Below are 14,281 nucleotides of genomic sequence, written 5' to 3'. Positions count from 1 at the left end.
TGATGATATTAAACATCAGTTTACTAAATGGTCACCAATGTCCTTATCCTTAATTGGCCGAATCAATGCTATTAAAATGTTCATTTTACCCAAATTTCTGTATTTATTTCAGACGATACCAACTTCTATTGGCAAATCTTTTTTTGATATTATAGACTCCAAAATGTCTTCATATATACGGCAGAATAAACATCCCAGAATAGGTAAAAAATACTTAAACAGAAATCAAAAAAAGATGGTGGTTTGGCATTGCCGAACCTTAGACTTTACGACTGGGCAGTCAATGTTCGTTATTTAACATTTTGGTCAAAAGATTTAGAAGATACCCAATGCCCGGGATGGATAAACCTAGAACGTGATTCCTTACAAGGGCTATCATTGGCTTCTATTCTAGGGGCCTCGTTACCTTTTACAAATATGAGATTGAATTAATATACGACTAACCCAATAATAAGTCATACATTCCGAATATGGTTATAATTTCGTAAATTTTTTGGACGAAATGATTTTATTTTATCGAGTCCTATTTTATCCAATTTTCTCTTCCAACCATCTAGTACTGATCAAGTCTTTTTGTTATGGAAGAGGAAGGGATTAGTAGCTTTTCGTGATTTGATTTTAGAGGGTTGTTTTATGTCTTTCGAACAACTCTCCAATAAATATAACTTACCTAATTCACACTTTTTTAGATATTTACAAATTAAGACATTTTTTGAAGGCTACTCTACCCCTATTTCCGCTACCACATCAATCCGAAATTTTGGAAACATTTTTACAGTTGAACCCTTATCAGAAAGGATTAATAACGACTATTTATGAGTTGATTTTGAAATTACAAATAGATACATTTGATAAAATTAAGAATGACTGGGAAAGAGAACTTCAAATTTCTTTATCTATAGAGAAATGGGAGAGCATTCTTCAATTAGTTAATACCTCTTCAATGTGTGCAAGACACGCTTTGATACAATTCAAGGTGGTTCACAGAGCTCATATGTCAAAAGATAAGTTAGCTCGTTTTTATGGAAACGCCGCTCCAGGCTCGCTGGTAGGCCGCTTGGACGGTTCGAAAGTGCAGCCTGGAGAAAAGCAGCCTCTCCGACCAGATAGGGACCCTGGAAAGTAGTTTCTCCCCCCCCCCAGTTTCTCTCCCCCCCCCCCCCCCCCCCCAAAGGGTGGGAAACTTTTACCAAGGGTAGGGGAAATTAAAAACTTAGAGTACATAGTTTTAAGGTGCAAGTGGAATGATTTAATAGGAACCTGAGGAGCAACATTTTCCACTCAGAAGGTGTCAGTTATATGAAACACGCTGCCAGAGGAGGTAGTTGAGGCAGGTACTATAATAGAATATGAAAGATGTTTGGACAAGTCATGAGTAGGAAAGATTTAGACGGGAGATAGTGCTGGAGTAACTCATGGGTCAGGCAGCATCTCTGGAGAAATAGGATGGGTGGTGCCTAACTTGTTGAATTACTCCAGCACTGTGTCTATCTTTGGTATAAACCAGCATCTGCAGTTCCTTCCTACACAAGATTTAGAATGGGCCAAATGCGGACAAATGGAACAAGCTTAGATTCTGCTTCTTGGTTGGCATGGGCAGATTGCACTGAAGGGCCTGTTTCGGTGCTGTATCACTCTATGACTATGACTCTTACAATTCCAGGCTCATGAAATAGGAAGAAAAAGAAGAATTCCTTGATGGGTAAAAGTGACCATCCTCAAATAGCAAACATAAATGAATAGTAATTCCTCATGTTTGACTTTCAAACAATCCACCAGTGATAAACTGCTGTTATACACTTTTTATTTTCCAGGATTAGACATGTGTTGCTTTCAATAATATGCATGAGTTATTTTTGAATGAGTAAAGCATTCCAAGTTGTATCATGGAAAAGAAATAGAACTTGGCATTTCAAAGATATTAATACATACAGAACGGAAAAGAAACTTTTAAACTGGAGGCAAACAGGATGTTTTTATTTCCTGACCAATTTTAAAGAAATTTAATATGCGGGCAATTCAAAAGCATAACAATGATTTTTATGCTACTAAAACCAATGGTTAATGGAATCCTCAACACCACAAATGTGGTTGTCATTTCCCCACATTCCTTGTTTTCTATTCTGCAATGTACTTTTGCAAGAAAGCATTGCCTCTTGAACTAAACAAGTCAATTTATAGCAATGATAAATACACAATAACATCATTGGAAATATTTTTATAAAAACATTCCGATTTGAAATACATAACAACCAGTCTCTAACAAAAAAGTCAGCGTTCTAAATTTTGACTCATCTAATGATACATTAGTAGTTTCACATTAAATTTAACATAGTCATAGAATCATACAGCGTGGAAACAGGCCTAGCGGCCCAAATTGCCCATACTGATCAACATGTCTCATCTAAACTAGTTCCAGTTACCAGCATTTGTCCCATGTACCTATCCTTGTACCTGAAAAAATGTTTCTTAAACGTGCAATAGCACCTGCCTCAACTAGCTCCTCCAGTATGTCACTCCATATACTCACCATCCTTCGTGTAAAAAAGTTATCCCTGAGGTTCCTATTAAATCTTCCCACCCTCCTCCTCCCTCACCATAATCTATGTCCTCTGGTTCTCGATTCTCCAACTCTGGGCAAGAAACTGTGTGTTAATTCAATCTATTCAAGCGTTTGACAGCACTGGGCCTGTACTTGCTGAAGTTCAGAAGAATGAGGGAGGACCTCATTGAAATGTACCGAATAGTGAAAGGCTTGGATAGAGTGGATGTAGAGAGGATGTCTCCACTAGTGGGGAGTCTCGGATTAAAGGTCAAAGCCTCAGAATTGAAGGACGTTCCTTTAGGAGCATTACGTGGAATTTATGCAGTTAGAGGGTGATAAATCTGTGGAATTCTTTGCCACAGAAGGCTGTCGAGGCCAGGTCACTATATACATAATTATATTAAAACTCTTATCTTGCTTGTGTATGTATATATGTGTGTGTGGGTGTGTGTCATCTGGGCACAATCTGCTTGATTCTTATTTCCTTCCAAATGCTAGGTCACAGCCTTCCCATTTTCACACATTCTACTCACATTTTTCCCCTCGAGATGATAAATGTCTTCCCGTCGCATTCTCACCTATATTTCCAAACTTTTTAATCGTTTCAAGTCTTAAAAACTGCTCGAAAACTCACCCATTTCTAAAAAAATAATCCAGATGACGTCACAATGCACTCGCAAGGCAGGATGGGACACTCCGGCGAGGAGGGGCACTCCAGCGCACTCGCATGGCAGCCACTGCCGGCATCCAACGCCCCCTCCCCCTCCTCTCTCAACCCCTCCCACTCTCACTCTCTCTACTCCCTCCCTCTCCCGCTCTACCCGTTCCCCCTCCCTCTACCTCTCTACCCCCTCTCCCTCCTTCTCTACCTCTCCCCTCCCTCTCCCCCTCCCCTCCCTCTCTACACCCTCCCCGTCCCTCTCTACCCTCTCCCTTTCTACCCCCTCCACCTCCCTCTCTACCCTCCCTCCCTCTATCCACCTCCACCCCCTCCCTCTCTGCACCCCCTCCCTCTCAGCCCCCCCTCTTTCTCTACCTCCCTCCCTATCTAGGGAGTGGTGAGTATTGGGACCTATGGGTGAGTGGTGAAATATTGTGTTCGGGGATCAGCTCTCCCCTGCGATGCCGTGCCCCCCCCCCCCCCCCCCCCCCATTGGGGGACGGGACCCAAAGGGTCCCATTTGGTCTAGTGGACATTAAAGCAGAGATAGATAGATCCTTGATTAGTACGGGTGTCAGAAGTTATGTGGAAAAGGCAGTAGAGTGGGATTAGGAGGGGGAGATAGATCAGCCATGATTGAATGGTGGAGTAGACTAGACAAGTCTAATTCTGCTCCTATCACTTATGACCTTATTTTTGCACAGTTCTATAAGATCATCCCTCATCCTCCTGTGCTCCAAGGAATAAAGTTTAAGCCTGCTCAACCTCTCCCTATAGCTCGGGCCCTTCAGTCCTGACAACATCCTCGTAAATCTTCTCTGCACCCTTTCCAGCGTGACAACATCATTCCTAGAACATGGTGCTCAAAACTGAATACAATACCCTAAATGTAGCCTCACCAATATCTTGTATCATACATAACATGATAGTTCAGAGAAGAGAATAAGGATTAGAATTTAAAGATGACATACTGGAGTAACTCAGGTCAGTCAGCATCTCTGGAAAACATGGATAGGTGACATTTGGGGTTGGGACATTTCTTTAAACCTGACCTGAAACGTCATCCATCCTTGTTCCCCAGAGATGCAACCTGACCTGCTGAGTTACTCCAGCACTTTGTGTCTTTTTTTGGAAAACAGCACCTGCAGTTCTTTGTTTCTCCACGGATTAGAATTGATTCACTGCATTTTAATGGAGTTAAAACAGCATTGACATCCAAATCCATTGTTTTTCAGATCCATCAAGAGAGCAATTGCATGGTCTCTACAACTGTAATGCCAGTGTCAGTTTCAGCTTCTGCTAGTATCTTGATTGATCATGGATTCATGCAATTGCCAACATTTAGCCCCTTAATTGCCACCCCAATAGCCAGCTTTAAAACCTCCGGCATTAGTAGCACTCTTCCAGGCACAAATGGTGCAATATTGCGAATTGGATGGGATAATGCTTCCAGTCAGAACAGTTCCCATCACAGGCATGTTCTTGGCACGAAGGTACAGTCTTGACTCGAAAAGTCACCCATTCCTTCTCTCCAGAGATGCTGCCTGTTCCGCTGAGTTACTCCAGCTTTTTGTGTCTATCTCAGGATACAGTGAGCATCCAGTGCAACAGCAAGGCAGGCACCTCTGAGCAAGTGTGGCCCAGGAGGTTTCTACATGTAGTAATATTGCATGCATGTAACATTTCTGAAAGCCTGCAATAGATAATCCAGCAATGCAGCAGATCCTCCATATCTACCGTGCCTGTTATTCTAATGTGAAGAAAATGTAGATGACGTTTTCTCTCCGAATATGGGGTTTGGGTAATCCGGTGAATGCAAGAATCAATAGAAAACTGAAATGCAGCAGAGGTAGGAGAGAGCAGCCTGGACTGATACGGAGATGAAGAAACTAAGAGGGCCCTTAACTTCAATAGCTAAAGCTGTCAAAACACTATGCAAGCTTTTGTTTTGAAATTGCATAGAATTGAGTCTTGGCTCTTTAAATAATATGGTTAAAGGAGAAATGGCTAATAAAAGCAAATTGCTTCGCAACTAAAGATAAACTGCTGAATTTCAGGATAGCAAAGTTGAAAGTAGCATAAAACAGAGTGGGTATATCATTGTTCCCAGCTTTTGGAGTAGCTTTAAACTGGAAAAGAAGAAGCTCCACAAATGAAAGCAATGTTAAAATGCCATGGATTGAAATTCTCAATGAGCATCAAGGAATTGAGAAATCGTTATTGGTATTGAAATTGGTTTATTATTGTCAAGTGTACCAAAATAAAATGCATAACTTTATTTTGCATGCTGAACAAGCAAATTGTACGACACCTTGGGAGTATGGCAAACAAGTACAAACCATATACAAGTATACCAGACAGTGCAAAAAAAGGGGAAGAAAACAAAGTGCATAATATACAGCTACAGAAAAAGTGCAGATAAAAAAAGAGACTGGAGGAAAATTATATAGTTATTTTAAAAGGCTCTTTCCGGTGCCGTTTTTTCGCTGCAATACTAATTGGTCAAACAATTGTAGCATATCATACTCCTTCACGCATATGTAAAACCAACTGCCTTTCTCAGATTAAAATTGGAATAAATAATTTAATTATCAGTTAGCAACCAGAGTAAGAACAATGGTATAAGTAGTCCTTCTGGTACAGGTGCACAACCTTTTATCCGGAGTTCCGGAAACCGAAAAGCTCCGAAAACCGGATATTTTTTCCAGGATGTCGTCTGCGCACCAAAGCTCGCGTTTGGCGCCAAACTTGACCCGAAACGACCCACGGTCAACCCAGGTCTGTACTACTGTAGCGGCTGCCTCCTCCCCGGAGACCGGGGAGACACTTAAACATCTGTAAATCATTTCTTAAATGTTAGTCAGTTAGTTTGGAGGGCTTTTATGTGAAGGGGGAAACTTTAATTCCTAGTCCCCTACCTGGTCGGAGAGGCGGGGAGCGGGCAATGCCTTACCGGGTCGCTGTGCAGTAAGCTCCGGAGCGTTGTGGCCGCCGACTCCCAACATCGCGGAGCTGGGGGCTGCGGGCGTCCAGCCGCGGGCGGCGCCGGTTGTAGCTCCGACCCCGGCAACTCTACCCCTGGCTGCGCGGCGCTCCAAATCCAGCGCGGCCCGCGGCAGGACGCCCGCAGCCCCAGCTCCGCAATGTTGTGTGTCGGCGAGCGCACGGCGACCCGGTAAGGCATTGCCCGCTCCCCGCTGGTATCCCAGCGTTGCGACGCCGCCGACTCCCGACATCGCAGAGCTGGGGCTGCGGGCGTCCGGCGCTGGATTTGGAGTGCCGCGCAGCCAGGGGTAGAGTTGCCGGGGTCGGAGCTTCAACCGGCGCCACCCACGGCCAGACGCCCGCAGCCCCCAGCTCCGCGATGTTGGGAGTCGGCGGCCACAGCGCTCCGGAGCTTACTGCACGGCGACCCGGTAAGGCATTGCCCGCTCCCCGCCTCTCCGACCAGGTAGGGGACTAAGAATTAAAGTTTCCCCCTTCACCCCCCCCCACCACATAAAATCCCTCCAAACTAACTGACTAACATTTAAGCAATGATTTACAATGATTCCCCGGTCTCTGGGGAGGAGGCAGCCGCTCCAGACTTTTCAAGCCGCCCGCGCTACCTACCTAATCTACGCTAAAAATCTTCCATTCGGAAATCCGAAAAATTCCGAAATCCGAGAAGTGTCTGGTCCCAAGGCTTTTGGATAAAAGGTTGTGCACCTGTACTGCAATACTGAGTCAATGAGGAAAACACAACAGAACTTAATGCATTTCTCACCTGATCTAATAGATCCACTACCCGTGCACACAGCAAGGCTCCTGGCAGGTCAAAATAATTGTCATAGAAATGATATTTGCCTAACAAAAACGAGAAAAAAATATTTAAGGTTACGGTATGCATTTTAAGATTTATTAACATGCAAAATTGGTCAAATTAACTATATTCCACTATAATTTCTAATTAAATTTCACAACTAAATGATTAATTCCAACAATGATTAATCCACAATCTGTATTGTTTTATAGTAAATATATTTCCTTTAATTAAACATTCAAATTAAATTAAATATTTGAAGGCCATTCACGAAAGTAAACATTCTCAAAAAGAAAATTTATTAAACACATGCTTTCAGACATTTTTCTGCCTCATACCTGAACGTGCAAAAACTCCATTGATGGTCTTGAAGTGTTTCCATTTTCTCTTCTTTCCATAGGTTTCCAATATCTCTTCTGCTGTTAAAATTCTTGTGCCGTGACTTGCTCTATTTGAGATATCAAATAGTTTAAGATCCCACATTCTAAACTTTAAACGGAAGCATTCTGTATACTATCTGTTAAATACATTCTTGCAAATAAATAGTACAGATCTTACAAAGTTTCCTATTTTACAAGTTACAATTATGCCAACAAAGTCTTAGGAATGAACTAATTTAGTTATAGTACCAAATATGTCCTCGGTAAGTCAAAATTCATATTTTATGAGCTTGCGACAATTTATATGGCTGATGTCAAGTAAGAAATTCAACCCAGACGTGACATTTCAGCGTTATAGATAGTAAGGATATAAAGACATAAATGCAAAATAAAATTCCCAAAACAAAACCTCACATATGGCTGCGTATGAAGTAAAACAATATGGTCTTCAGGAGATAAAATCATGCCTATTTCAGACCAGAACCTGGCTCAATGTATTTCCAAGCATCTTTACCAAAGTGGATATTCCCCCCACGCTTTTCAGGATTGCATCATCACAGAAACAAAAATCCAAGTGACACTGAGTTGCATCAAGAAGACAACACCTTGGGAGTGTGGCAAACAATAAGGGAGTTACAAATCAGTTACATCAAGACACATATAGCCTCACTGCACGGGCAGAAAAACAGCCTGAAATCAAATATATCAAATATATAGCAGCCTGAATCAAATATAGATAAATCTGAAATGTATTTTGGCAATAGGGATGGGTAGCAGAAACACAATGGCAAACATATAAACAATATGCATGAGCAGAGGGTCCTACGAGTTCACCTACATAGATGGCAGGTTAAACCCAAGAGAGTTGTATGCACAAATATGGCAACCTTGCTTTCATAGAGATAAAGAGTACAAAACCAGCTGGACATGCTGAACCTTTATAATGCTCTGACAAGACCATTGCTAGAATTCTACATCCTGTTTTGTTACTACACTTTAGGAGAGATGTGAAGATTGTTGATAGGTAGCAGATGAAATCCCAAAATTATTCTTGGGAAAATAAATTTAGCCACGAGATTAGGCTGGAGAAGCTACAATCCTTATCTTTGGAGGAAAAGAGGTCAAAGGAAGATGTGACTGATGTGTACAAGATAAGTAAAGGTTTAGATATTAGGTTTAGGATAAAGAAAATAGCTATGCCTATTAGCTGATTTCCCCAAAGGAATAGGGAACAGCAATTTCATGATTTGTACAAGAAACACAAGGCAGATGCGAAGATTAACTATTAAGCATAAAACAGCAACGATGTGGAATTAGTGGACCTCAATGGTGGCGTAAATTGTCGTAAAAAAACTATGATTTTTAACAATACTGATTAAATGATGGAGAGACATAAACCCACAATTCTACAGGGGCAGAGTAGGAGAAAAGGGCTAATTGGATTGGATTGAAAAGTCAAATGTCCTCCTTGTGTACCATAATATATCTTTAATGCCCTGGCTGTTGCAGTAGCAATAATTTTCAAATAGCTCAGCCACATCTAGAACAAAGCAGTGCACAATTAGCAGCTTGCTGAATGGAGCACTTAATTAAAAGCTCTCCAACTGGACTAAATATTGATTTCCTTCATTGCCAATGTTGTCAAGTCAAGTCAAGTCAAGTTTATTCGTCACATATGCATACGAGATGTGCAGTGAAATAAAAAGTGGCAATGCTTGCGGATTTTGCAAAAAAACTACAAAACATGATGGAACAAAATCAGAATTACATGTTTGTGGGAGGAAAAAAAAAAAAACACCAATTTAAAGACACCACACAACAGTAAATTGGTACAGTACATTAGTCCCTGGTGAGATAGGAGTTTACAGTCCTAATGGCCTCTGGGAAGAAACTCCTTCTCATCCTCTCTGTTTTCACAGCATGGCAACGGAGGCGTTTGCCTGACCGTAGCAGCTGGAACAGTCTGTTGCTGGGGTGGAAGGGGTCCCCCATGATCTTGTTGGCTCTGGATTTGCACCTTCTGATATACAGTTCCTGCAGGGGGGCCAGTGTAGTTCCCATAGTGCGTTCGGCCGAACGCACTACTCTCTGCAGAGCCTTCTTGTCCTGGGCAGAGCAGTTCCCAAACCAAATTGTGATGTTTCCAGACAAGATGCTTTCCACAGCCGCTGAGTAGAAGTATTGGGGGATCCTCAGAGACAATAGCCATGATCATATTGAATGGCGGTGCAGGCTCGAAGGGCCGAATGGCCTACTCCTGCACCTATGTTCTATGTTTCTATGACACTCTGAATTTCCTCAATTGCCTGAGGTGGTAAAGGCACTGCCTTGCCTTACTCACCAGTGCAGCAGCATGTGATGTCCATGTCAGATCCTCTGAGATGTGAGATGCTGCGCAACTTAAGGAAGTGTATTTCGAAGACATGATTTATTAAACTTACCTCAACATTATCCAGTTAAATAGTCTGCACAGGTAGTCCCTGGGTGACATAAGGATTCCTATCCTGACAACTGTCCATAAGCCAATTACTCCATAAATCAGAAATGTCTGCATTCTATAGTAATCTATATCACATCACTCTGTAAATACTTGCTACAACTTTAATTGAATTGAATAATCACTCAAACACTAGCCATATTTAAATTAATGCAATATAAACTATATTCAATCATTATTGAATACTATAAAATGTATGGGAGGATTTTTTGTAAAATTAAATTTCTGTAAGCCAGATCATTCATAATCTAGGAATCGAATTACCAAGATAGTGTGCAATAGTCCAAAATCAGAATTAGTTCCAAAAGTTATAATATTCTGAAAAAGAAACAAGGCGCTGGAGAAACAGGTCAGGCATCTGCAGTTCCTTGTTTCTCCATTCTGTAATATCCTAAGTTGGATAGGTTGTATTATTCCTTTGGTATTTTCGATCAAGATCCTGAAATTTCCTAAAAACATTGTGTGCACATGGTCAACAGAAAGCTGCAGCAATTCAAGAGGGAAACGCAACATCACATTTAAAGATAAACTAGGAATTGGTATAATTTGGCAGAGTTTTACTGGTACCTCTTAAATCTCAAGCACAATTACATTTTAGTGAAGTTAAAATTAAATGGCAGCTGAAAATGACAGTAGCGCTGGTGTAAAAACACACAATAACTAAGTCCATGAAACTTCTTGCTCATTATTTATGTTGATTACATATTGTGTGCTACCGCATGGTGGGCTTCTCTAGAAAGTTAGATTGATTGGAATCCAGGGAAACTGTAAGGAATTGGCTCCATTGTAGGAAACAGAAGGTGTTGGTTTTTGGACTGGAGTCCTGTGACTAGTGGTGCGTCAGGAATCAGTGCTGAATCCACTGCTGTTTAGTTTTAGTTTAGCTTATTGTCAGGTGTACCCAGGTACAGTAAAAAGCTTTTGTTGTATGCTAACCAGTCAGTGGAAAGACAATGATTACTATCGAGCCATACACAGAGTACAGATACATGATAAGGAAATAACGTTTAGTGCAAGGTAAAGCCAGCAGATAAAAGATAGTCTGAGGGTCACCAATGAGGTAGATGGTAGTTTAGGACGGCTCTCTAGTTGAGGTAGGACGGTTCAATTGCCTGATAACAGCTGGGAAGAAGCTGTTCCTGAATCTGGAGGTGTGCGTTTTCACACTTCTATACCTGTTGCCCGATGGGACGGGAAGAAGAGGGAGAGGCCAGGGTGCAGAGTAAGGGAATCAAATAAAGGTCCACCACCAATTTTCCGGTAACTGATAGTCCAGCACCTCCTTTAATTTTATAAAATTACTTGAAATCCCCCCCGAAGTCCTTCCAAAAGCGTAGTGCCTAGGCTGGGGTGAAGCAGCAAATCTCGACCTCATCGGAACGTCGGCAGACTTCCAATCGGCGGGTTAAATTCGCCCCCTGTGACCATGTCTCTGGAACACTGGCCCGGCCAGAAGCGGGAGATCCGTACCGATAGCCAACTTCCGAGGCCAACTTTGATGTCTGGTACCCCTCCCCCTCCACCCACCTAGGCCGATGTGTTCTTCCACCGTTTGACTCCTCTTGGAAGTCTGCGTTGAATAGCAGGCGCACATGCTCTACCGCATTTGCGTCAGATTTGTCAAATCTTGGGTCAGTGTGGGACAACCAGGTAATCCTGACGCAAAAGCAGCACCTCGACCCTAAGGGCAGCCGGCGATCTGACCCTCAATCGGGACTTCCAAGGGTAACTCTTTATATGAGGTCCAGGCTGCCCGTGCAAGAAATGCAAGTTTCACTGAAAATCTACATTTAATATTTGGGTTATTTAAGTTTCTAGCCGTCCATGGTGCTTTAGAGACACGGTAGGGGTTTAATTAGTGGGTCAGAGGTGTATTATTGTATCATTATTATGTGACCTCCATTGGTCTGGCAAAGCTCTGGACCCAAGGGTACTGAAAAATGGCGGTGGAGCTGTACTAGACAGCACAGGTTTAAGGTGAATGGTGAAAGATTTAATAGGAATCTGAGGGACAACTTCTTCACACAGGGGGTGATGAGCATATGGAATAAGCTGCTAGAGCAAGTAGTTATGGTAGGTACAATAATTGTAGGCACAGTGACACAGTGGTAGAGTTGCTGACTTACAGTACCAGAGATGCTGGTTAGGGTTTGTACGTTCTTCCCGTGACCTGCGTGGGTTTACCCCGGGATCTGCGGTTTCCTCACACACTCCAAAGAAGTACAGGTTTGTAGGCTAATTGGCTTGGTATAATTGTAAATTGTCCCTAGTGTGTGTAGGATAATGTTAAGTGTGCAGAGATCGCAGGTCAGCGCGGACTCTAAACTAAAACAGCATTTAAAAGATATTAGATAAGTGTATGGAAAGGAAAGGTTTAGAGGGATATGAGCTAAATATGGGCAAATGAGGCCAGCTTAGATGGAGCATTTTGGTCAGTATGGATTAGTTGGGCCAAAAGACCCGTTTCAGTGCTCTACGACTCCAAATAATATTTACCTCACAACTGTTCCATCTTCACTTAGTTTCAGTAAATTGCCATCTTCCATGTCCAAAAGTAAGCCTTTAAAACTGACAAAAGAATAAATCACATTGAAAAATTAAAGTGGAAATTTAAATTTCAAACATGATATTTGCTTGCTTTTGTCTATTTAGTTTTCTCAAATTTTGCCTGTTCGTCATTTCAAAGAGCCACAAGATACTCCTCCTTAGAAACCTTTTTGCCAAATATTGATTGTTCAGATATAACATGTGTTTCCATTACATAAATTGAATAGAACAAAAGTGATGAATTAGGAAACATTATTTGCATTACACATAGCGAATTGGTTATAATGTGATTTTGATCAGGAACTAGAGAACTACTTAAAGTTACTTTGGGAAATAGCAGGCAGAAAAGGATCAAGGAACAAACAACCTGCTTCCACGTAGTCTACCAACCTTAATCAAACAACTGTTTCTTGAGAACACAACTGCTACTTTGATAGTGGATGGCTATTGAAATTAACAAGCAACCACTTCTATTGTCACACGTGCAATGAAACAATGTAACATATAGCCTTTAGTATTTTTAACAAAAAAATGATGGCAAAAATAACTTTATTATTGCAAGTCTAAATCTCTGTCGCCCCAAACCCCATTCCCCTCATGATGCAATTTTCTTTATATTGTGATTTTCTATAATGTGAGGTTTCTTGGTGACAAAACTGTGCTGCTGTAGGAGAACAACCTGTATAAATAAAATCACTGAAAAAATATTCTATGATAGTTTATAGATTATAAAGTTGTGTTTGTGCTACTGTCACACTACTGCTATCAGAATCTGGACTGATTTGCCTCCAGAATGATGGGTCTCTAGCTTTGGGAATGATACTCTGGTTCCCTTCACAACTTCAATACAAATTTGTTTTATAAAAATTTAAGAATTCTCAGCTGCATCAGATACAGTTGTTTAAAAACATGAATTTGTAGATTCATAGTATGAATGATTATTACATTTCTCTCCACTGGCTGCCAGTATGGTTCAAAGTTGATTTTAAGGTTCTCCTGTTTGTCTATAAAGCCCTAAATGGGCTTGCTCCCCCCTATATCATAGACCTCCTTACCCCTTACTCTACCTCCAGGTCCCTCAGGTCGGCTGACTTGGGGCTCCTGGTTGTCCGGCGATCTAAACTTAAGCTCAGGGGTGACCGTGCCTTTGCTGTTCCGGCCCCTAGACTGTGGAACAGCATCCCCCTCCCTATCAGATCTGCCTCCTCCATTGACTCTTTTAAGTCCAGACTCAAAACTTATTTTCATTCACTAACGTTTGAATCCCCCTGATGTGGCTGATCTTTGTTTTGTGTCTTTGAGCTGATTATTTGTACCTGTATGCTGCGTGTATTCCTGTGTATGTCTGTTTCTTTTTGTGATTTTAGCTACCTGCTCTGGTCTGTACAGCACTTTGGTCAATGTGGGTTGCTTTTTAAATGTGCTTTATAAATAAATTTGATTTGATTTGATTTGATTAAAATCAGAATTTTATTTCTTTTGTCTATTAGTAAAGCATCATACTTGTGTTTTTCGATTTTTTTTGTATATTGGTGGTTTGTTACAATTAGAATCCACTTCTCAAGAAAAACACATTTATTTTGCTTCCTTTCAATTTGCAGTTTGCACTTAGCTGCAATAAATTTCATAATGTAGTTTCAGTTTCCTTTCATCCAGGTTTGAAAGCACAAATAGCAAGAAGGTGTCAAAAAGCCCAAACATTTCCAAAAATAATGTGCTCAGCAAGCCAGGCATCATCTGAGGAGTGAAATACCTCCACAAACTTCTCCATTTCTTTTTAGTTGTATTGTCTCATTTTAACATGCAATATACACTCTATAGAAGACCAAAACAAATGAAGACAAGAGAA

At 41.3% G+C, this 14,281-nt stretch overlaps 1 protein-coding gene across 1 annotated transcript in view; it reads right to left on the bottom strand.

The window, feature by feature from the left end:
- The window catches only part of nt5dc1 (5'-nucleotidase domain containing 1), a 439,504-nt gene that overhangs the window by 406,639 nt on the left and 18,584 nt on the right, over nucleotides 1-14,281 (bottom strand). The window contains 3 exon segments of the mRNA XM_055635784.1: nucleotides 6,973-7,052; nucleotides 7,347-7,456; nucleotides 12,382-12,453. Of these exon segments, the coding sequence (XP_055491759.1) occupies nucleotides 6,973-7,052; nucleotides 7,347-7,456; nucleotides 12,382-12,453 (262 nt within the window).

The sequence above is a fragment of the Leucoraja erinacea genome, chromosome 5 (genome assembly GCF_028641065.1).
Source record: "Leucoraja erinacea ecotype New England chromosome 5, Leri_hhj_1, whole genome shotgun sequence".
Lineage (NCBI taxonomy): Eukaryota > Metazoa > Chordata > Chondrichthyes > Rajiformes > Rajidae > Leucoraja > Leucoraja erinaceus.
This window is presented reverse-complemented; position numbering and strand designations above follow the sequence as displayed.